A 22,199-nucleotide genomic window follows, 5' to 3' on the forward strand; every position below is an offset into this window, starting at 1 on the left:
GGACTACCCTGAGATATATAAATAGACGCCATCACCTCCTTAAGCCACCGCGCAATAGAAGCCTTACATTCCCTTCTTTAGACTGCTCTACAGAACAATAAGGTGATCAGATCTATGAAAATCAATAGTGATTTTCAGATACTCCCAAGAAAGCATGTCTTACAATCAAGAGCTTAAATTTTCTTTCATGAGGTGAAGAGATATCTAAATCCGGAAAGGCTGGAAGTTCCACAGTCTAAGATGAAATGCCGAAACTACCTCTGGTAGAAAGAAGGCACTGTCCATAATGACATCCTCAAATCTGAAATCTGCAAAGAAAGACATCTTAACACGATAAAGCCTGGCGCTTTGAAATTTTCCTGACTAAACAAACCACCACCAGAAAAAAACACCTTGAAAATCAAGTCCTGCAAAGTTGCCTCCATTAGTGGTTCAAATGGAGCCACATACATCCCTGTAAGCACCAGATTAAGATCCCACGACATATAGATCTTTCGCTCTGAAGGATACAAATTCTTAGCCCCCCAAAGAAATCGTATAACATCTGGATGTGCAAATTGAGAATATTCCTGCACCTTACCCTAAGGTCGATAACTGAGATAGCCCAAGGCCAGTACCTGGACTCTCAGTGAGTTAAAGGCCAGACCCCTGACCAAGTCCTTCTGCAGAAAGGCCAAAATATGCCACACCCTAGCCAAAGTAGGCTGTATTCCATTGACTACACAGCAGACATTGAAAAGCCCTCACATCTTCATGTATGCCAAGGACTTGGAAGGTCGCCTGGCCTGCAATAAAATGGTAATAACTGCCTCTGAATAACCCTTCCGCCACAGCCATCTCTTCTCAAAAGCCAGGGCGCAAAACAGAAGTGAGCCACCTGATCCAAAAATATTGATCCCTGGTGAAGAAGATTCGACAGATGGGCAACCACAGCTGTCTGTCTATGGCCATGCTAACCAGATCCGTGAACCATGGATGACATGGCCACTGCAGAGCCACCAAAATCATGCTGTCTGGAAACTTCTCTATACAGAAGATTGCCTTGAGGCATTGGCAGAACTAGCGCATCAATGCCTTCTGCTCCGTGTCCTCTCCAATGGCTGTAAAAGCAAGACACCTTGGCATTCTGCCTAGTCGCCATCAAGTCTATATGATAATATCCCCATGTTCTGTGGATGAGACACATCGCTGCCTCTGACAGCTCCCATTCCCATGGGTCTAATTTTCTTCAACTGTGAAAAATCGCCTGAATATTGTCCACCCCTTTGATGTGAGATGCCTCTATCTTCTACAAGTACTGTTCCGCTCAAAGAATCAACTCCTGGACTTCTTGAGCCACTGCCCGACTCTTGGTTACTCCCTGCTTATTGAGATAGGCCACCATCCTTGCATTGTCTGAAAGAAACCGCATGGGACGGCCGTGTAACTGAAGCTGAAAGGCAAGTAAAGCATCACACACTGCTCTGCCTCTAACTGATTGATAGACCACAAAGCATCCTGCTTTGACTATTTTATTTATTTATTTATTTATTTATTTATTTAAGGTTTTTTTATACCGGCATTCAAGAACTACAGCTACTTAGCATAGGAGTCATTGATGGATCTTGTTAGGTGAAGTTCGGGAAGGCTTGCCTGAAAAGCCATGTCTTAAGTCTAAGACTAATGGCCCTGTGCTGACTGATTCAGACACACTGCTCCCCAACTGGAAAAGCTAGCATCAGTGGTGAGTATCACCCAATCTGGAACTTCAAATTCCACACCATGCTCCAGACTGCCCAGAATAAGCCATCACGAAAGACTGTCACTGCCTTCCTGCTTGAGAGGAAGAGGGAGATGCAACTCCTCTGATTAGATTACAAGAGGAAAAGAAGAGCTCTCTAAAGAGACCACATATGCGTGAATGCCCAATGCATGATGCTATCAAACCTAGGACTTGTAATTAGTCCCAGACCTTGGGTATCAAAAATTTTAATAGGTATCGAACTTGTCCTTGCCATTTCAGCAACCTCAAACTGGGCTCTCAGAAATTCCAGTGTCTGAGAAGAAATGAGATGGCTCTTTGCTCAATACATCACCCAGCCCTGAAACATCAACCGCATCAGTACTTTCTAAACCAACTGCCAACAGAGGTCCTCTGATTTCTGAGAAACTCTTTGGCTAGCCTGGTATTGAAGTGGGCTGCTAGGCACACCAGCAACTGGGCTGGACCCTAGTGCCTCATGCCAGATTTTCCCCACGACCCAGGGTCCATATCCCCTGCATGACCAGAGGAACAGCCTGCTCACCTAGTATCTTTGACATTACCTGAATTAGCCAAGCATCCATATAAGTATGCATTAAAATATCTTCCTTTCATCGCACTGCAGTCAGGACTCTCATCACCTTAGTGAACATCTGCGGTGCTGGCCTAACCCAAACAAGAGTGGCAGAAACTGAACACACTCTCACAGCTGCAAGAAGCAAAGCAATCCCTGATACACCTTCCTGAAGGGAGTAAGTATATATGCTTCTGTGAGAACCAGAATAGCCAGAAACTCTCCCCTTTGCAGATAGCTGCAACCACCAAGCAGACAGACTCCATCTGGAAATGTGGCACTCACAGAGCCACATGCACCTCCTCAGACAGAGTTTTCTGCTTTTGAGCCTTGAATGAGATGGAATATCATCACGGGCCATCCATTGCTCCTATCATGTGACAGGGACCGGCCAATGGCACCGATAGCCCCTGTCACATGGTAAGGGCAAAGGGCCATCGGCGCCATTTTGATTAGTGGCAGCCGACAGCCCAAGAGGGAGAGATCGCTCCCGGGACCCCCGCTGGACCACCAGGGACTTTAGGCAAGTTTTGGGGGGGTCAGGAGGGTAGGAGATTGTAAATAATTAAATCTGAAGGGTTGGGGTGGGTTTGGGGGTTTTTTATGTGCCCTTTCTCCCCCCCCACCGAAAACGATAAGAAAACCACACAAACTTTTGTGGGGTTTTTCCATCATTTTCGGGGACCCCCGAACCGTGACGAAATAGGAACTATCGTCTATATTTCCTATTTCGTCGCAAACGAATGCACATCCCCCTTCTTAGCAAGAAAAACTCAGCCACATCATAAAACCTCCTAACTGTTCATTTCACACAGGCTAGGAATCCCAACAGGCTAGGAGTAGCAGTCATTAAGTTTATCTTTTCTAACTGGCTGGTTGAGTGCATTCACCACTGCTATACCTTAGCAGAACTGAAGGTCACAAAGTCTGTGAAGCTCATCAAGTGTAGAGCCATGGCTCCTTTCGTTGTTCATCTTCGAGAAGTATCTACTGAAATTATCCGCAAAGCTGCAATTTGGTCTTCCATTCCTACCTTTACATCCCACTACTGTCTCGATAACCTCTCTAAGACTGACAGCAAATTTGGACAAGCAGTTTTGTGAAATTTATTCTTGCTGTAGTCCAATTTCCATGGTGTGGGCCAGGTTGCTTACTAAGTAAACGTTCTGCTGCAACCCTCAGCTTGGGACTCCCAACATGAAATGGCTAATTCAGCCTGCTTATTGATGGAAAAAGCAAGTTTGCTTACCATAAATGGCATTTTTCGTAGACAGCAAGACGAATTAGCCATAGAATACCCGCTCGCCTCCCTGAAGAGTTGACTACATAGTTAGATTAGTTCTGGTATAGACTGATTAGGCTCACGAGGCAGTGCCCACACAGAAACTCTCATACGTGCTCAGTAGAGCTCAAAGCTCTACTAGCTTGGAGAGACAAGTCCATTTGATGCCACCGGATGACATAACCCACATGTAATGGCTAAATCATCCTGCTATCTATGGAAAACATTGTTTACAGCAAGAAAACTTGCTTTACAGTCTAGGCAACAATGTAGAGCCAGGGTTATAAGTGAAACTACTGCACAGCAGCATCGGGTCTACAGGAGACTATCACTCTAGGCCATACAATCATCACTGCAGAAGTCTACTCTAGTTCATACTCTGCTAACATGCTCCCAACCACACTCCTTTGACTTTATGACCTGAACCTGATCAAGAGTACTTTCCATATTTGACCCTGGAAGGACAAGGCTCCTTTGGACATGAGACTTACCTGCTCTATGAGGCGGATGATGCCAACACTCTCCTCTTGACGAAAGGAAACAGAGCACGGAAGACTGTTTAACTGGCCCGATAGCTGGAGGGGTGAAAGCCCGTCTGTGTCCTGTGCCATAGCAGAGCTTGTGGCATAGCCAAAGGTCTCCCAGGAGCAGCGAGATGGATAGAGGGGATCAAGAGCTATGCTGCAAGCAAAGTATATCAAATATGATATACAACACTGCTCTACTACACGCAGCATTCTACTTATTCATCCAAGACTAATATATTCTTCAGAAGGTTTCAGTTTGTATGGACTTGAAGTCATTTATGTATCAAGTTAGTGCATTTGAAAATAATTCATCTGTGACTTGTTTTCTGACCCTTCAAAAACACTAGGGAGAAAGAGAAGGAAAAGCAGAAAGAGACAGACACTCTGAAGAGGACAGTTTTTCTGAGAACACAGCTTGCCTCCTCACCTCACGTCACTCTGCAGAAACAGACAACTGTTCCTCAAGCTGGCTGAGCTGCCCAGGCAACAGGTCACCTCACCGTACTCCTGCATAATCTTTATCATCTCACACATAGCTGTGGAAAAAAAAACCAGTAAAGGATAAAGCAGAGTTGCTTACCTGTAACAGGTGTTCTTCCAGGACAGCAGGATGTAGTCCTCACATATGGGTGACGTCATCAGGCGGAGCCATATTACGGAACACTTTTGTCAAGTTTCTAGAAACTTTGACTGGCACACTGGGCACACTGAGTATGCCCAGCATGCCATTATCCCTGTGTCCACAGGGTCTCCCTTCAGTCTCGTTTGTAGCAAAAAGCATGAACGAAAAAATAAAATAATAAACGTAAGCGGACCCAACTCCACGGGATGGCGGGTGGGTTTGGTGAGGACTACATCCTGCTGTCCTGGGAGAACACCTGTTACAGGTAAGCAACTCTGCTTTCTCCCAGGACAAGCAGGATGGTAGTCCTCACATATGGGTGATTAGCAAGCTACAGGCTGACTCATATTACAACAGGCCAATAGCAGACAACTCGTGCAGCAGGCACAATAATTGGGGTGCTATTGGCAATGATGAGGCAGCCTGAAATCACAGCAGGTGGTTGTGGAAGGAGTTGGGGATTATACTGGAACAAAGTTTTTCAAGACAGATTGGCCAAAGGCGGAGTCTTGACGGATTTCCTTATCTAAGCAGTAGAGGGCTGCGAATGTGTGAAGAGAGCTCCATGTCGCAGCCTAGCAGATGTCGGCAATTGGTACTGAACGATAGTGTGCTACCAATGTTGCCATGGCCCTTACAAATTGTGCCTGCACTCACCCCTGGAGAGGAAGGCCTGCTTCCTCCTAGCAGAATTCGATACAGTCTGCTAGCCAATTGGAGAGAGTTTGTTTGCCCACTGGAACTTGTAGCTTGTCTTTGTCAAAGAAGCAAAGAGTTGGGTGGATTTCATATGGAGTGCAGTGTGGTCTAGATAGAATGCAAGTGCACACTTACAGTCCAAGGTGTGCAAAACCCTCTCGCCTTGGGAAAGAGTGGGCAGACTATAGACTGAGTAAGGTGAGAGGCTGGGTCCACTTTAAGAAGAAATTTAGGGTGAGTATGGAGGACCACTCGGTCATGGAGGAACCTAGTGTAGGATGAGTTTGCAACAAGGGCTTGTAACTCACTGACCCTTTTAGCAGAGGTGATGGCTACGAGGAAAAGAATTTTCCATGTTAGAATTTTAATGTTATAGGAATGCAAAGGCTCGAACGGGGAATGCATGAGCCTTGTAAGCACTACGATTAAGCCCCATTCTGTAACCAGTGATCGTAGAGGAGGCTTAAGTTGTAGAAAACCCATGATAAGCCGACTTATAAGGAGTTGAGCTGTTAACCGGGCATCCCCTACTCCCTGGTGGTACGCTGAGATGGAACTGAGGTGTACCTGTGCGGAGGATGTCTGGAGACCAGAATCCGAAAGGTATCCTAGATAGCCTAATAGAGATGGAGTGGGGCAGGAAAAAGGGCCAATACCTATTTGTGCACGCCATTTGGTAAATCTTGCACATTTCGAATGGTAAGATTTACGTGTGGAAGGTTTTCGTGAAGCTCCAAGTACCTGAGAATATCAGGGAGACTGTGTTATGAGGTTGACCTGTGGGCAGGCGAATTGGTTCCTGGAGTGATAGGTTGAGAAGTATGGGGAAGCATACTTGTCGAGGCCAGTACGGGGTTATGAGAATCACTGAAAACCTGTCCTGCTGTAGCTTCACAAGAGTTTTGGCTATGAGCCATATCGGAAGAGACGCACATAGGAGGCCTCTGTTGCAGGGGCGAGCAAAGGCGTCCATGGCTAACGCATTTCGAAGCCTGTGCAGGGAGCAGAATCTGTCCACTCTGTGGTTCGATTCGACACAAGAGGTCGATGGTTGGTTGACCTCAGCACTAGAAGATTTTGCTCGCTATACATGGATTCAGAGACCACTTGTGGGGATGGAGACATCGATTGAGATGGTCTGTTAGTATGTTCGGTATGCCTGTTTGATAAGTGGCCTGAAGATGCATGGAGTGTGCAAGGGCCCAGGCCCAGAACTGTGCGGCTGCTTGGCAGAGCAGATAAGAGCCTGTGTGTCTCTGTTTCTTCGAGTACCACATTGCCACTATGTTGTCTGTCTGTATCCACAAAGTCTGTATCCACTGTGAGAGGCAGTGTTTGAAGGCATAAAGGGCATAACGCATGGCTCGAAGCTCCAGGAAGTTCCAGTGGGAACACTGAGAGGAGAGGATCACCTTGCTGGTGGCTGAAAGGAATCAGTAAGTTTTGCTTGGGACATTGTCTTTTTTAAAAGTATTGGGGCAAAGTTAACTATCTGGGAATATTATTTAGTGTGTTTGTGCCTTTAACAGTCAGAAAGGCAGTGAATAAACAAGTTAGACTGTTTGTATTTTTAGTCAGTCAATAAGGTAGCTAGTAAGCAGTAGGTAGTGTGTTTATTTTTAAAAGTCTGCAGAACTAAGTGTTCTGCAGACTTTTAAAGAACTGAGTGTTTGTATTTAATACAAATTGAGTGTTTGTATTGAAAAAAAAAACCCACAAAAAAACAAACAAACCCAAAAAGTAGCCAGAAGCTAGAAATAAGCTAGGAGCAGTGTATACCTAAGTAAAAAAGTTGAATAGTTCAGCTCAGTTACTCACCTTGGAAAGGTGTTGAGGTAGTGTGATTGGGTTTGAATAGGGACCAACATTTGTTAATCAAGAGAGCAGTGAGTCACTCTGGCTGACTAACTGAAGTTAGACTGTTTGTATTTCCGAACCCTCCCATCCCTCACCCACCCACCCCTAGCTCATCCCTTAATTTATAGGCAGGTGCCACTTTCACAAAAAAAACATCAACAAAAACTTTATTGAGAATTTGATCAGACCCCGGTAGGCCACTACCAGACACAAAGTGAATTCACTAATACATTTGAAGGACGTTAGACACATTCCTACTCCCATAGCAACCTAAAACTTAACTAGGAACTGATCAAAATTGAGGGGGGCTTCCCAGTCTTTTGCATAGAGTGTCACATATATGATTTTTTACCACCGGTGACAAGTTGTACATGTGCATGTGATGCAAAGAGCTCCTGGCTCTCAGAGAACGAGTCCGATCTCTGGAGGCTAGAGTGGCAGACCTGGAGGAGCTGAGGCAGACAGAGACGTATATAGATGAGACCTTCAGGGACATAGTAGTCAAGTCCCAACTTCAGACTGGCAGCCCTGGTGCTGCCTTGGAGGAAGGTCTCATGATGGGAGAGCACCAACCAGGTGCAGCAGGAAAGGATCCTGTAGCAAGGACCTGCTCTCCAGGTGATGCATTGTCCTTTCGCACTGAGGATATCTCCCCAAGGCCTACTGCCCAAGAGGGAAGGGTTAGGTCGGCCGTCATAGTTGGTGATTCGATTATTAGGAATGTAGATAGCTGGGTGGCTGGTGGGCATGAGGATCGCCTGGTAACATGCCTACCTGGTGCGAAGGTGGCGGACCTCACACGTCACCTAGGATTTTAGACAGTGCTGGGGAGGAACCGGCTGTCGTGGTACATGTGGGCACCAATGACATAGGAAAATGTGGGAGGGAGGTTCTGGAAGCCAAATTTAGGCTCTTAGGTAGAAAGCTTAAATCCAGAACCTCCAGGGTAGCATTCTCTGAAATGCTCCCTGTTCCACGCGCAGGTCACCAGAGGCAGGCAGAGCTCCGGAGTCTCAATGCGTGGATGAGACGATGGTGCAAGGAAGAGGGATTCAGTTTTGTTAGGAACTGGGGAACCTTTTGGGGAAGGGGGAGTCTCTTCCGAAGGGATGGGCTCCACCTTAACCAGGGTGGAACCAGACTGCTGGCGCTAACCTTTAAAAAGGAGATAGAGCAGCTTTTAAATTAGAACAAAGGGGAAAGCCGACAGTCGCTCAGCAGCGCATGGTTCGGAGAGAGGTATCTTCAAAGGATACTAATGATGCATTAGAATTAGGGCATCCCGACAGTGAGGTTCCAATAATTAGAAAAATAGTCCAAGTGCCTGTAACTAAAAACTCACCTGAGCTAAAAAAGTCTAACTTATCCCTATCAATTAAAAAGCAGAATGAAAATACAAACAAAAAACAAACTTTGAAATGTTTGTATGCTAATGCCAGAAGTCTAAGAAGTAAGATGGGAGAATTAGAATGTATAGCAGTGAATGATGACATAGACTTAATTGGCATCTCAGAGACATGGTGGAAAGAGGATAACCAATGGGACAGTGCTATACTGGGGTACAAATTATATCGCAATGACAGAGAGGAGCACCCGGGAGGAGGTGTGGCGCTTTATGTCCGGGATGGCATAGAGTCCAACAGGATAAACATCCTGCATGAGACTAAATACAAAATTGAATCTTTATGGGTAGAAATCCCTTGTGTGTCGGGGATAGGGGTATACTACCGTCCACCTGCTCAGGATGGTGAGACGGACAGTGAAATGCTAAGAGAAATTAGGGAACTAACCAAATTGGTAGTGCAGTAATAATGGGAGACTTCAATAACCAGAAATATATAGAAGCAATCTTGCACATAAGCAAGTCCACAAAAACACTGGTGCAAGTAAAAGAATAAGGTTCCATTCAATGAATATAAGAGTCTTTATTAAACCCAAAATTAATAAATCATTCAATTAGTACGGCAACTCCATACGGGTAACAGCAAGAAGAGTTAAAGTCCCCCGACACGGTCCCGTGTTTCGCGGAGGCTGCATCGGGAGGGACCAACAAGGCGTTTATTCACATCTGTAATATAATATGCAGTAGTAAAGAACGGAACAAAGAACTGCCATAAGGTTTATATAGAGAAAGATGTACATACCTCTTAGAGTCTCACAGGAGCGCAATCGCCCTCAGTGTTTCAAACATTTAAAGGACAAAAAGGCGCGAAAGGTAACTCTCGCGGGATGCTGTGATTAGTGAGCTGACACCTGGGATACAGACATCCGATCAGGATTCAATAAAACTGATACCATTCGATATCTTTATTTAAACCAGAAGGGGCGACTGTGTGAAGGGTATATATCCATCGTTGCTCCCTCCGTCCCAGCATGCCGGCAAAGTCCCCTCCCCGCGAGGGGGGCGAGACCACCTCCAATACCGTGAAGGAAAGAGCATCGATGGAATGTGCCGTCTCAAGCCAGTGAGACACCAGAGGCTCATCAACTCTGGAGGATCGTATATTCGAACAGTGTTCTATGATTCGCGTCTTAACCATCCGGGCGGTCTTGCCCACATATAGCAATGGGCAGGGGCACCTAATGACATAGATAACCCCTTTTGTACAGCAATTGGATTGAGAGTGAAGTTTGAAGACCCGTCCAGTCAGAGGATGTATGAATGTGGATGCTGGTTCTGTATGCTTACACATCGTGCAGTGGCCACAAGGCTGATGGTGCCCACCCAGCCGTAGTGGCGATTGCGTAGGTAAAGCAGTGTGCACAAGTCGATCCCTTAGATTGGTGGCTCTTTTAAAAGTAAATCGTGGGGGACCATGCATCAAAGTGTTCAAAGACAGGGCTGACCAGTGACGTCTGATCATAGTGGCTATAGCTCTTCCCACTGTGGAGAATGGGAGAATACAGTTATGCGAGATATCATCCGAGTGCGTGGGCGGTGTAAAAAGCCACTCCCGGTGTGTGTATAGTGCTCGCTTAAAAGCTTTCTTGATAACCCGCATAGGATAACCCCTTTCGGCAAACCGGTTAATCATACCCTGGGACTGAGACAAAAATTCTTGTCTTGTTGAGCACAAGCGACGGAGTCTTAAAAATTGCCCCGTAGGGATATTATCCCGAAGTGCCCTAGGGTGAAAACTGTTATAAGCAAGCAGGGTGTTCCGGTCGGTATGTTTGCGAAAGAGTGTCATCTCAAAATGATCCTCCACCCACCTGACAGTGATATCTAAAAAAGATATACAAGTGGAATGAATGCAATAATTGAATTGGATATGGGGATTAATCACATTCACCCAATCCAGAAACATGAAGAATTGCATGTCTGTCCCTGTCCAGACAATAAAGATGTCATCAATATAGCGTAGCCATACATGGATGAATTGATGCCACTCAGAAGGATAGATGTTCGATGTTTCGTAGTCATCCATGTATAGGCACGCAAGGCTAGGGGCCATAGTAGCCCCCATCGCGGTCCCCTTGACCTGCTGATATATTGTATCCTGAAATTTGAAAAAAATTTTCGTAAGAGCCAATTCGGCTAGTTGAATCAAAAATGGTGTGGACACTCTCTGCGGAGACGGGCGGGCATTCAAATACTTCTCAATCACTACAAGGGCATCATGCTGGGGGATATTTGAATACAAGGACACCACATCCAGTGTAATAAGAAAAGTCGTGGATTGTGGGATCTGCAATCCAGATAGTATTGTCATGAAGTGAGATGAATCCCTAACAAAGGACCTTATAGATGGTACCAATGGTCGTAAAAACACGTCCACGAACTGAGATAAAGGCTCTAATAAAGAGCCGATACCGGATACGATCGGGCGTCCCGGAGGTTTTTCCAGAGATTTGTGTATTTTTGGGAGGACATAAAATAAGGGCATCACCGGATGTGTGGAGGTCAGGAATTTAGCCTCTTTACTCGTGATTATATGAGCCTCTAATGCTGACTGGACAATGAGTTTAATCTCTTGGCTCAACACGTCAGTGGGGTCCAACGGGAGGGGGACATAGAATGAGGTATCTTCAAGTTGTCTCAAAACTTCTGCCTCATAGTCAACTCTATTCAGTACCACTGTCCCTCCCCCTTTGTCCGCTGGCTTAATAACGATAGAATGATCTCGAGCCAAAACATTAAGGGCAATGGTCTCATCCTTAGTCAAATTGTACCTGATATACTGGCGTTGCGAGCAAATTAATGCTACATCTTGACACACTAAACGCTCAAAAGCTCCCAAAGTAACATCTCCAACCCCCAGAGGGGTCCATCTAGATTTTACCTGTACTACAGATAAATCCGAAGATGGAGGAGAGTCTTCAAAAAATAGTTTTAGTTTTAGTGTCCGAAAGAATCGGTGTAGGTGCACCAGTATATCAAATACATCACTCTTCTGGGTGGGTACGAATGAAAGTCCACGGTGTAACACAGATGACTCACAAGACGATAATGCACGTGTTGAAAGATTGAATACAGTATCTTCCATCATTGCCATAGATCCGCCTGAGTCCGGGGCGGGCGGGATGATCGAGGCTGTTGAGTGTGTTGTGACGAGGGGGCCGCTCGCTGCCGAAGTTGGCGTGCATCTTGCTTGGGCTGTGGCTGGCCCGAATCTAAAAAAGATGCAGCTATTGAAGCATATCTGGAAGAGGCAGAAGGCGGCTGCGGCGGTAACAAATTGCCAGAAGCGCTTGCAGGAGCCGATGCGTTCCGTGCAGAATCTCCAGCCATAGCACCACGGGCTCGACGATTCTGTCCCCGGGTACGTGGAGCACGAGATTCTTCCCCTGCGGAGTCTCCCGAGGAAGAGCTGTCGGCAAAAGCAACTTTTTTGGATGGCTTTTGTGCCATCCATTTATATACGTATCCGGTTTGGTAATCACCCCGCGTCCCTTTGAAATTTGCTGTATTTAACAGCTTTGAGGTCAGATCGGAATTTCTTGCACCAGTGTTTTTGTAGACTTCAATAACCCCAATATTGACTGGGTAAATGTCTCATCGGGACATGCTAGAGAGATAACGTTCCTGGATGGAATAAATGATAGCTTTATGGAGCAATTGGTTCAGGAACCGACGAGAGAGGGAGCAATTTTAGATCTAATTCTCAGTGGAGCACAGGACTTGGTGAGAGATGTAACGGTGGTGGGGCCGCTTGGCAATAGTGATCATAATATGATCAAATTTGATTTAATGACTGGAAAAGGAACAGTGTGCAAATCCAAGACTCTCGTGCTAAACCTTCAAAAGGGGAGGTGAAAGAAGCTATTTTAGCCAAAAGATCTTCATTCAGAAACTGGAAGAAGGATCCAACAGAAGAAAATAGGATAAAGCATAAACGTTGGCAAGTTAAATGTAAGACATTGATAAGACAGGCTAAGAGAGAATTTGAAAAGAAGTTGGCTGTAGAGGCAAAAACTCACAGTAAAAACTTTTTAAAATATATCCGAAGCAGAAAGCCTGTGAGGGAGTCAGTTGGATCATTAGATGATCAAGGGGTTAAAGGGGCACTTAGAGAAGATAAGGCCATCACAGAAAGATTAAATGATTTCTTTGCTTCGGTGTTTACCGAAGAGGATGTTGGGGAGGTACCCGTAATGGAGAAGGTTTTCATGGGTAATGATTCAGATGGACTGAATCAAATCACGGTGAACCTAGAAGATGTGGTAGGCCTGATTGACAAACTGAAGAGTAGTAAATCACCTGGACCGGATGGTTTACACCCCAGAGTTCTGAAGGAACTAAAAAATGAAATTTCAGACCTATTAGTAAAAATTTGTAACCTATCATTAAAATCATCCATTGTACCTGAAGACTGGAGGATAGCAAATGTAACCCCAATATTTAAAAAGGGCTCCAGGGGTGATCCGGGAAACTACAGACCGGTTAGCCTGACTTCAGTGCCAGGAAAAATAGTGGAAAGTGTTCTAAACATCAAAATCACAGAACAAATAGAAAGACATGGTTTAATGGAACAAAGTCAGCATGGCTTTACCCAGGGCAAGTCTTGCCTCACAAATCTGCTTCATTTTTTTTGAAGGAGTTAATAAACATGTGGATAAAGGTGAACCAGTAGATGTAGTATACTTGGATTTTCAGAAGGCGTTTGACAAAGTTCCTCATGAGAGGCTTCTAGGAAAAGTAAAATGTCATGGGATAGGTGGCGATGTCCTTTCGTGGATTGCAAACTGGCTAAAAGACAGGAAACAGAGTATGATTAAATGGACAATTTTCTCAGTGGAAGGGAGTGGACAGTGGAGTGCCTCAGGGATCTGTATTGGGAACCTTACTTTTCAATATATTTATAAATGATCTGGAAAGAAATACGACGAGTGAGATAATCAAATTTGCAGATGACACAAAATTGTTCAGAGTAGTTAAATCACAAGCAGATTGTGATAAATTGCAGGAAGACCTTGTGAGACTGGAAAATTGGGCATCCAAATGGCAGATGAAATTTAATGTGGATAAGTGCAAGGTGATGCATATAGGGAAAAATAACCAGTGCTATAGTTACACAATGTTAGGTTCCATATTAGGTGCTACAACCCAAGAAAGAGATCTAGGCGTCATAGTGGATAACACATTGAAATCGTCGGTTCAGTGTGCTGTGGCAGTCAAAAAAGCAAACAGAATGTTGGGAATTATTAGAAAGGGAATGGTGAATAAAACTGAAAATGTCATAATGCCTCTGTATCGCTCCATGGTGAGACCGCACCTTAAATACTGTGTACAATTCTGGTCGCCGCATCTCAAAAAAGATATAATTGCGATGGAGAAGGTACAGAGAAGGGCTACCAAAATGATAAGGGGAATGGAACAGCTCCCCTATGAGGAAAGACTAAAGAGGTTAGGACTTTTCAGCTTGGAGAAGAGACAGCTGAGGGGGGGATATGATAAAGATGTTTAAAATTATGAGAGGTCTAGAATGGATAGATGTGAATCGGTTATTTACGCTTTCAGATAGTAGAAAGACTAGGGGACACTCCATGAAGTTAGCATGGGGCACATTTAAAACTAATCGGAGAAAGTTCTTTTTTACTCAACGCACAATTAAACTCTGGAATTTGTTGCCAGAGGATGTGGTTAGTCCAGTTAGTATAGCGGTGTTTAAAAAAGGATTGGATAAGTTCTTGGAGGACAAGCCCATTACCTGCTATTAAGTTCACTTAGAGAATAGCCACTGCCATTAGCAATGGTAACATGGAATAGACTTAGTTTTTGGCTACTTGCCAGGTTCTTTATGGCCTGGATTGGCCACTGTTGGAAGCAGGATGCTGGGCTTGATGGACCCTTGGTCTGACCCAGTATGGCATTTTCTTATGTTCTTAAGTTGATCTGAGACTTTTCATGGAGTGGAGTCGACACATTTTGGGTTTGGAGGGTATTGATACAAGCTCTCAAACCCAAGTTGGATGCGACCGTGGCCAAGATCATCTGAGGATTTGGTTACTGGATCGGTGATATGGATCTGGGTTGAAAGCGGTTGAATGGCTTAGAGCCACTGAAATTTTTAAAATCCACTGAGTTTTTCTCATGGCTAGTCTGGCCATAGGAGTGATGTGGATCGTGGAAACCATGTGGCCCAGCAATGGAAGAATTGATGGGCTGAGGCTATGTTGCATGCGCGCAGAAATGTGGACAATTTGATAGGATGTCTGCGCAGTTGTTGGGCAGGAAGGCCGTTGTGACTGTAGTGCCCAGATCTGCTCCATATGGGATTTATGGTAGTTGATCAGATTTCCAGCCAAATGTAGTAGATTTATAGTGAGTCTTAGAGAATTTAGAGCTCCTTGTTTGGATTGACTCCTTATTAGGCAGTCGTCCAGGTAAAGAAACGCATGAATGCGTTAGATGGAGATGAGCGGCAGTCACTGCTAGGCATTTGGTGAAATACACAAGTTGTCGAAGGTAGTTCGAATGGCAGAACTTGGTATTGAAAATGTTGACGACTCACTATGAAGCGTATAAAAAGTCCAGAGAATAGAGGCAACCCCCTTGTTGTAGTAAGGGAAGCATGGTGCCGAGAGAAACCATTTTGAACTTTTCTTTCTGAAGAAATTTGTTGAGACTTCTGAGGTCCAGGATGGGTGGAGATTGCCTGTTTTCTTTGAAAGTAGGAAATAGCGGGATTAAAATCCTCTGCCTTGTTGCATCCAGGGAATGGTATCCCGAGCCCTGGTCCTCAGTGGGATGGACCATTCTGTTCTCTGGCAAGACTGAAAAATCCAGGAGCCTGCCCGACTGGCAGAGCTGGTGTGATCCAGATATCAGTTGGTCTCATGCGGGAGCGGTAAAGGACCTTCTAGCATCCCTCTTTGCTGTGCAAGAAACATAGACAGCTTTCGCAGGGTCTCGCGGTGGACTTGCAATTGAGCCACTGTCTACTGGACCTTGTGCATGAAGAGATTATCTGCAGTGCATGGCAGCTCAGCTAGTTTATCTTGGACTTCAGGCCGTAAATCAGGGGCTGTAAGCCAGGTTCACCATCTAGCACTGAGTCCTGTTGCTGGCAATGGGAGGACGTTTCAAAGCAATCACATGTTGCTCGAATTTCATGTGGATGGCAGAGAGGTTCCCTTGGAGTTGTGTCAAATATAGCTGGTAAATAGCAATATGTGACACCAATATAGTTCTTGGAAGAAGTTACCACCTAGAACCTCCCGAAGACGTCTGGTCCTTTTTAGTGACCAGGTCGAAAGGGATGGTTTCAGACACGTCCTTTACTTAGGTCTCGATGGGATTGGTGCCGAAGCGGGATTAGAGTGCCCATCGCCGTTCGAGGATCTTGGGATAGGTATAGGGGTCTGTGGAGGCTCGATGACTTAAGGCTGTTGTTGGTAGGTGCCACAACGAGGCAATGCCACAACGGTGCGAATATCGATGGCTCCGGTGTTAGTAGATTCTGGAAGGCATCGAGGACAGCCTGATGGATGAGGACGTCCAGCTCCTCCCTGGAAGCTGGTATAGGTAGCGCAGCTACAGGGGGAGACAGGCTAGGCGTTACTGGCACTTCCACATGAATCTGTGGTAGCTCAGTACCCTGCACCGGTGTCGGTGGGGAACACCTCGGTGCCTCAGGTGCAGAGGAGCATGGAGACTCTTGTACCCGGGTCCGCTTCGCAACTGGCTCAATGGACATTGATGCCGATGCAGTATCAGTGCCGGCACCGAACACGGAACCACGTCAGTACCGGCGACGATGTTTCCCTCGGTGTTCGGCCCGGTCATTCTCCAGCACCGAGGAAATTGCCACAGATGTCCAGAATGGCATCAGCGACGGACGGTTACCATGGCAGTAACGATGTTTCCCTCAGTGCTCGGCCCAGTCATTCTCCAGCACCGAGGAAGATGCCCTCGCTGTCCTGGGTGGCATTGGTGACGGACGGTCACCGTGCCTCTACTGCTCCTGAGAACCCGAAGTATAGAGCATTTTCTTTAGTCAAGGGCATCGATGGAGGTGTCGATGGCAGCTTCGAAAGTATTGACGGCATCAAAGAAGGCATCAATGGCCTCGATGGAGGCATTGACGGGGCATCGATGGCCACGACGGAGGCATGAACGGGGGCATCGACGGGGACTGCAACGGGAACTGTGGACATCCCAATCCCTCTAGCCCCGATGGGAGATTGCAGCAAGGACACTCGCGGGCATCGTGGGTGGACCGAGGGTGATAGACATAGGGAGAAAGAGGGCTGCAATTCGGTTGGTAACCCAGGAGAACCGATAGTGAGGTGACAGGAACCGACCGGCAAACAGGGCATAGTACTCACCGAGCGTCTATGAAATGTACGCGAAGGGAGACCCGTGTAGGGAAATTATTTGTGAAGTAAAACTTCAAGCGTTTCCGTGAAGAAAAGTTGTGAGAAAAATCTCACAAAGCTCCTAAACATGAGGCAAACTACAGTGTGGAAAAAAAAGAGACTGAAGGGAGACCCCTGTGGACACATGGATCATGGCATGCTGGGCATGCACAGTGTGCCAGTCAAAGTTTCTAGAAACTTTGACAAAAGTGTTCCGTAATAGGGCTCCGCCTGATTGTGTCACCCATACGTGAGGATTACCATCCTACTTGTCCTGGGAGAATTACCATATGGCAGCCAGCCTCAACTAAGAACTTTTAATTTCCCAGTGATGAGAACATTTTTCTTGATGTGACTGGACATCACTCTTTAAGGAGCTGAGGCATGCAAATGGCCAGTAAAAGCCCTGAAAGTGGGCAGGAGCGAGGAGGTGCCTAGACCCAGGTTTAACTTACTTTCTGGAGTGCAGTCAGTGAAGAGGGGAACCAGCAAAGGCACATTATCAATGTTCTGTAGGTGAGGTCTGACTTGGTGAATCCCGCGCGGGAGCTTGGCCTGAGAGGTCAGAAAAACAAGGGGGGAATAAATCTTATGTACAAGCCAGACCCCAAAGAATGAAAATGGACTAAAAGCTTTTCTTGTTTACTGACCTACCTATGTGCATATTCTACTCAATGCTCTGCAATATAGTGGGGGGGGGGGGGGGGGAGATGGGGAGAGGAGGTAGTTTGATTTAAATTAAGAATCTGTATACAATCAATCAATCAATCATAAATTACCAGCAATCACTCCGGGAAGACTAAGGTGGATGGAGTCCTGTGGAACTGGGGATATTCTGCAAACCAGTGCTACCCCAAGTGAAGTGTGTTGTGCAGAGTGCCTTTAAGCCCCCAAGGCTTCCTATATTTTGGTGCACACTATTCAGAAGAACTTCACCACAAAACATTGTGGTCACTACAGCATATTGTGCAGAAGGGCCCCACCCTATTGCAGTCCTCCAGGAAGCTGGGGATATCACTGTCTGTTGGCTGGAAGCTGATGAGATCCGAGTGTGCTTCTTCTTCCATAAGTAGTATGCCCTCTGCATCCTCCCGACACACTGAAAGGAAAAACACAGCACCCATTTAAACCATTCACATTTACATTTCCGGGCTACCTGTATCTACTAGCTGGGACCTGCTTGTTTTAAATAATAATTTGGATTTATGCAACAGTTTATTTACTTTTTTTCTCCTGGTAAATTTAGTGCTTGTGGAAAAATGTCAGATTCATAGTGCTGAAAATAAAAGTTCACAGAACTGGTACAGCATGAGCAGTGGCAGTGTAAGCTTCCCCCACACAGGTCTGTTAACAGGGTTGACCATAGGAGGACATGGGGACCCGCTTAACATTTTGTGCCACATGTAAGCCGAGGTAGGGTGGGGAAGGGTTGCTCCCCCCCCCCCCCCACCCTAAAGATCTCATGATCTGAAACAGTACCCCTGAAGATTTCATGATCAATGTGGGAGGGGCATAGGAAGGTAGTGCAGGCAGTACCCCCACTTACCCCCCTCAATGGCATGCAGCTTGGAAGGAACAGTTCTTCAACTCTATGTGGGGCACAGAGGATGGCTGCAGCATTGTATGTTTTTTTTGACTGCCCCATAGCTGCATTTGGAAAGGAGGTGACAGCCTGATGATGTTGCACCCCGCCTCCTCCCGGCACTGCTTATTTGGCCAAGGGATGGGAACTTTTGCTGCAGGCCCTTTGCTACTATGGTAGCCCCTTCCCTTGCAATTACACTAATTTGTGATTCTCCCCCCCCCCCCGAAGTAAAGCCCTACCTGTCAACATGCCTAAACCCTCCCTGCCCGAGTGGTGAGACAGTTACTCAAGTCTCCATGCCTGTGTAATCTTGGCCTTTCTACTGAGACTGCCAAGAGTATAACTGGATCCCTCCCTTTTAATCCAAACATCTACAACTGACCAACAATGGTGCATTGCACAAATATGCATCTTTGAATGTTTTTTGTTATGCTTATCTCATACAGAGAATGCAAATGTTGATTATTTTTTACTTAATTATCACCACTTGTGTTTTTCCCCTGTAGTACTGTATAATTTAGTGTGATTATCCCCCATCAGCCATGCCACTTCCTTTAATTGTGAAATCACAAAGAAGCAACACCAGAGACCCCTTTTATTTATCTTGTAAAGAACAAAAATAATAGTCAGCAAAAATAACATAAGGTGATACCCTTTCACTGGACTACTTTAATACATTTTTTGACTAGCTTCAACAAGTCAAAGCAAAATGAGCAGCTGCCTTATTTAATTTTATTTATATTCTGCTTTTCAGCACTTCAAAGCAAATTACATTCAGGTACTGTGGGTCCTTGACTTGTTTATTTTGCTTTGCCCTGATGAAGGGAATTATAACTCCCAAAAACCAGTGAAGAAGAAAGCAATGGTCAAACTGTGTGCCCTTGGCACTTTTAAAACACAGACTTTGCACCGATTTTCAAAGCCAAATTACATGTGTACTTTCACATTTTTGCACCCAGGGACATTTGCACCTGCTTTCTGTGCTGTTACTTTTTTGCATGAAAAAGATTGCACGTAGATTTGACAATGTAATCTCCGTATGTTATTTTCCTCCTGTGAACTAAACGCCCCTGGGAACGCCTTCTCTTAAAAGTGATTAAAACTAAATGCATCCTGGGTAAAATGCATGCTCTTTTACCCACTGTCAGGCTGATACCTGCGTTTGGACGCGCGTTTGACACGCTAGCGATATCATGGTGATATTAAGTCGGAGGTCCTAAAAGTAAAAAATAATTTAAAATTAAAAAAAAAAAAAATTTAAAATCAACCCGCAGTTTGAAAACCGGATGCTCAATTTTGCCCGCGTTCGGTTTCCGAACCCGTGGTTGTCAGTGGGCTCGAGAACAGATGCTGGCAAAATTGAACGTCAGCTGTCAAACCCGCTGACAGCCGCCGCTCCTGTCAAAAAGGAAGCACTAGGGACGCGCTGGTGTCCCTAGCGCCTCCTTTTACCGCGGGCCCTAATTAGCATATTTTTATTTACTGGATCGCGCGCCCAGGACACTGGCCTGTGCGCACGCCGGGAGAGCGTTTCTTTCTGTATCGGCCTGATTGAGGGAGGGTAAATTTCAAACAGCCAATTAATGCAGATCTTAACCCACATGAATACCATTGAAAATTTCCCTCAAAATGTATTTGGTTAATCCAATAAAAAGGAATCACTTAATTTTGTTTTTGCTGATACTTCCATATATTCAATGGACTAACATGGTAATTCCACTACTTAATCCTACAAACAAACCCCAACATCAAAAAGGCCACAAGCCTGCTTCCCTCACATTTTTCACTCCCCATCCCCCAGCCAAGCCCCTTCTCTCACCCTGTTGTAGATCATCGTGCAGAGATCCTGCATGGCTGGGGCTTGAAGGCGGGATCTCAGATCCTGGCCCGTTTCCATTAGGGGTTAAAGAGATGTGACAGTTCCAGCCAGTCTCCAGGCCCATCTTCTCTGCAAAAACCTGTTGGAAAAGAAGTTCAAGATTTCTCAGAGGGCATCCAGAAATGGAAGCAGGTTTTGTTGCAAAGATTCTCAAGGTGAATAATGATTTGCGTGATCATACTGTGGGATCAGAACAAAGTGCACTTTGGGTTTGGTTCAGTAACTTAGTTAATGATGGCAGATAAAAAACAACATGGTCAATCCAGTCTGCCCAGCAAATTGCTTAGAGTATTAACTGCCATTCCATGCAGATAACTCCCATGTGCCTTCTATTAATGGTAGTAACTGCTGATCCATGTAAGTTAACCCAGTGCAGAAATATGAACTTTAGGTGTGACGGAGGTTACCCCATTTCTTCATTTCCATTCCTTAGCCATTAGGGATCCTCTGTAATTGTCCCATGCCCTTCTGAATTTGATTACTGTTCTTGTCTCCACCATCTCTTCTATTAAGAAATATTTCCTCACATTGTTCCCGAGTCTTCCCCCTTGGAATTTCATATCATGATCCCTAGTTTTACAACTTTCTTTCCATAAGAAAAGGTTTATTTTGTGTATCATTAATTCCTTTAAGATATTTGAAAATCTAGCATATCTCCCTCTTCCAGGGTATATGTATTTAGTTCCTCCAATCTCTTTTCATAAAGCTTCTCTTTTCATAAGACTCCATACCATTTTTGTTGCCTTTCACTGGACCACTTCCATCCTGCCCTTATCCCTCCCGATGGCAGAGCTGTTGTGGCTTCGCGCAGGTCATATCGACATTTAAGAGTCACTGGCGCCAGGTCTTGAAAGATTGTGAGGGAGTGAGATTTCCACATAATGTCACGCTGCTTTCTGGCCGCTTCATAGACCTGTGATTTCTGCAGAAAACTGAGAAAACAGATGATAATGTCCCGTGATCTCTGCTCTCTTCGCTGTCCCAAGGCCCAATGAGCTTGTTCCAGCCGGATTGCAGGGGCCTCCACTGAGTATCCTGGTCCGTGGACTCCATTTGCAAGATGAAAATACAGATTTGCTGGGCAATGTTATAGGCATCCACATACTCCGGACTGTCTGGCACACCTCTGATTCGGAGATTACATCTCCTATTTCTATTTTCCAGGTCCTCCAATTTTTCAGAGAGGTCAGAGAGATCTTTAGTAAACTGCTGCTGTTGAGCCGCCATTTTGTTCATGGTCTCCCCATGACCATCCACCCTCACTTCCACGTCATCCACGCGGTGACCTAAGGCAGCTAAGTCCTCCCTAATATCAGCAATGGAGGACATAAGGTCTTGTTTATGCTGCCTCATGTCGGCACGAAGCTCCAGAAACCACCCTCTCATCTCCTTTGTGACTGCTTCTCCCACGGTAAGCTGGGTTTGCTGGGGGAGGGCTCGGCAGCGTCAAAATCGAGGTGGGTCTGGTCCGTGCTCGTAGGCCCCTCATCAGCGCTCAATTTCCCGTAGGAAAATTGTTTAAGCTCCGCTGGGGTTTTTTTCGCCGTCATGAACGCAGGCACGACGTGAGCAGCTGCTGCAGCGCGAACCGGAACGAAAAGTCGGGGAAATCAAGTGTTTAGATGGTGTTTT

General features: G+C 45.6%; 1 protein-coding gene across 15 annotated transcripts in view; it reads right to left on the bottom strand.

The window, feature by feature from the left end:
• TMEM94 (transmembrane protein 94) overlaps positions 1-22,199 on the bottom strand; it is a 272,670-nt gene that overhangs the window by 36,038 nt on the left and 214,433 nt on the right. For all 15 annotated transcript variants that reach the window (XR_003856541.1, XM_029600531.1, XM_029600535.1 and 12 more), the window contains 5 exons: positions 20,508-20,646; positions 18,087-18,202; positions 17,559-17,658; positions 4,552-4,660; positions 4,089-4,278 (listed from right to left, as the gene is read on the bottom strand). Coding sequence is in view for 14 of the 15 variants with exons in the window: in XM_029600531.1 (XP_029456391.1) it covers positions 4,089-4,278; positions 4,552-4,660; positions 17,559-17,658; positions 18,087-18,202; positions 20,508-20,646 (654 nt within the window). In the remaining variant the exon portion in view is untranslated. The remainder of the gene's footprint in view (positions 1-4,088; positions 4,279-4,551; positions 4,661-17,558; positions 17,659-18,086; positions 18,203-20,507; positions 20,647-22,199) is intronic.

This window comes from Rhinatrema bivittatum, chromosome 4, assembly GCF_901001135.1.
Source record: "Rhinatrema bivittatum chromosome 4, aRhiBiv1.1, whole genome shotgun sequence".
In the NCBI taxonomy this organism is placed as follows: domain Eukaryota; kingdom Metazoa; phylum Chordata; class Amphibia; order Gymnophiona; family Rhinatrematidae; genus Rhinatrema; species Rhinatrema bivittatum.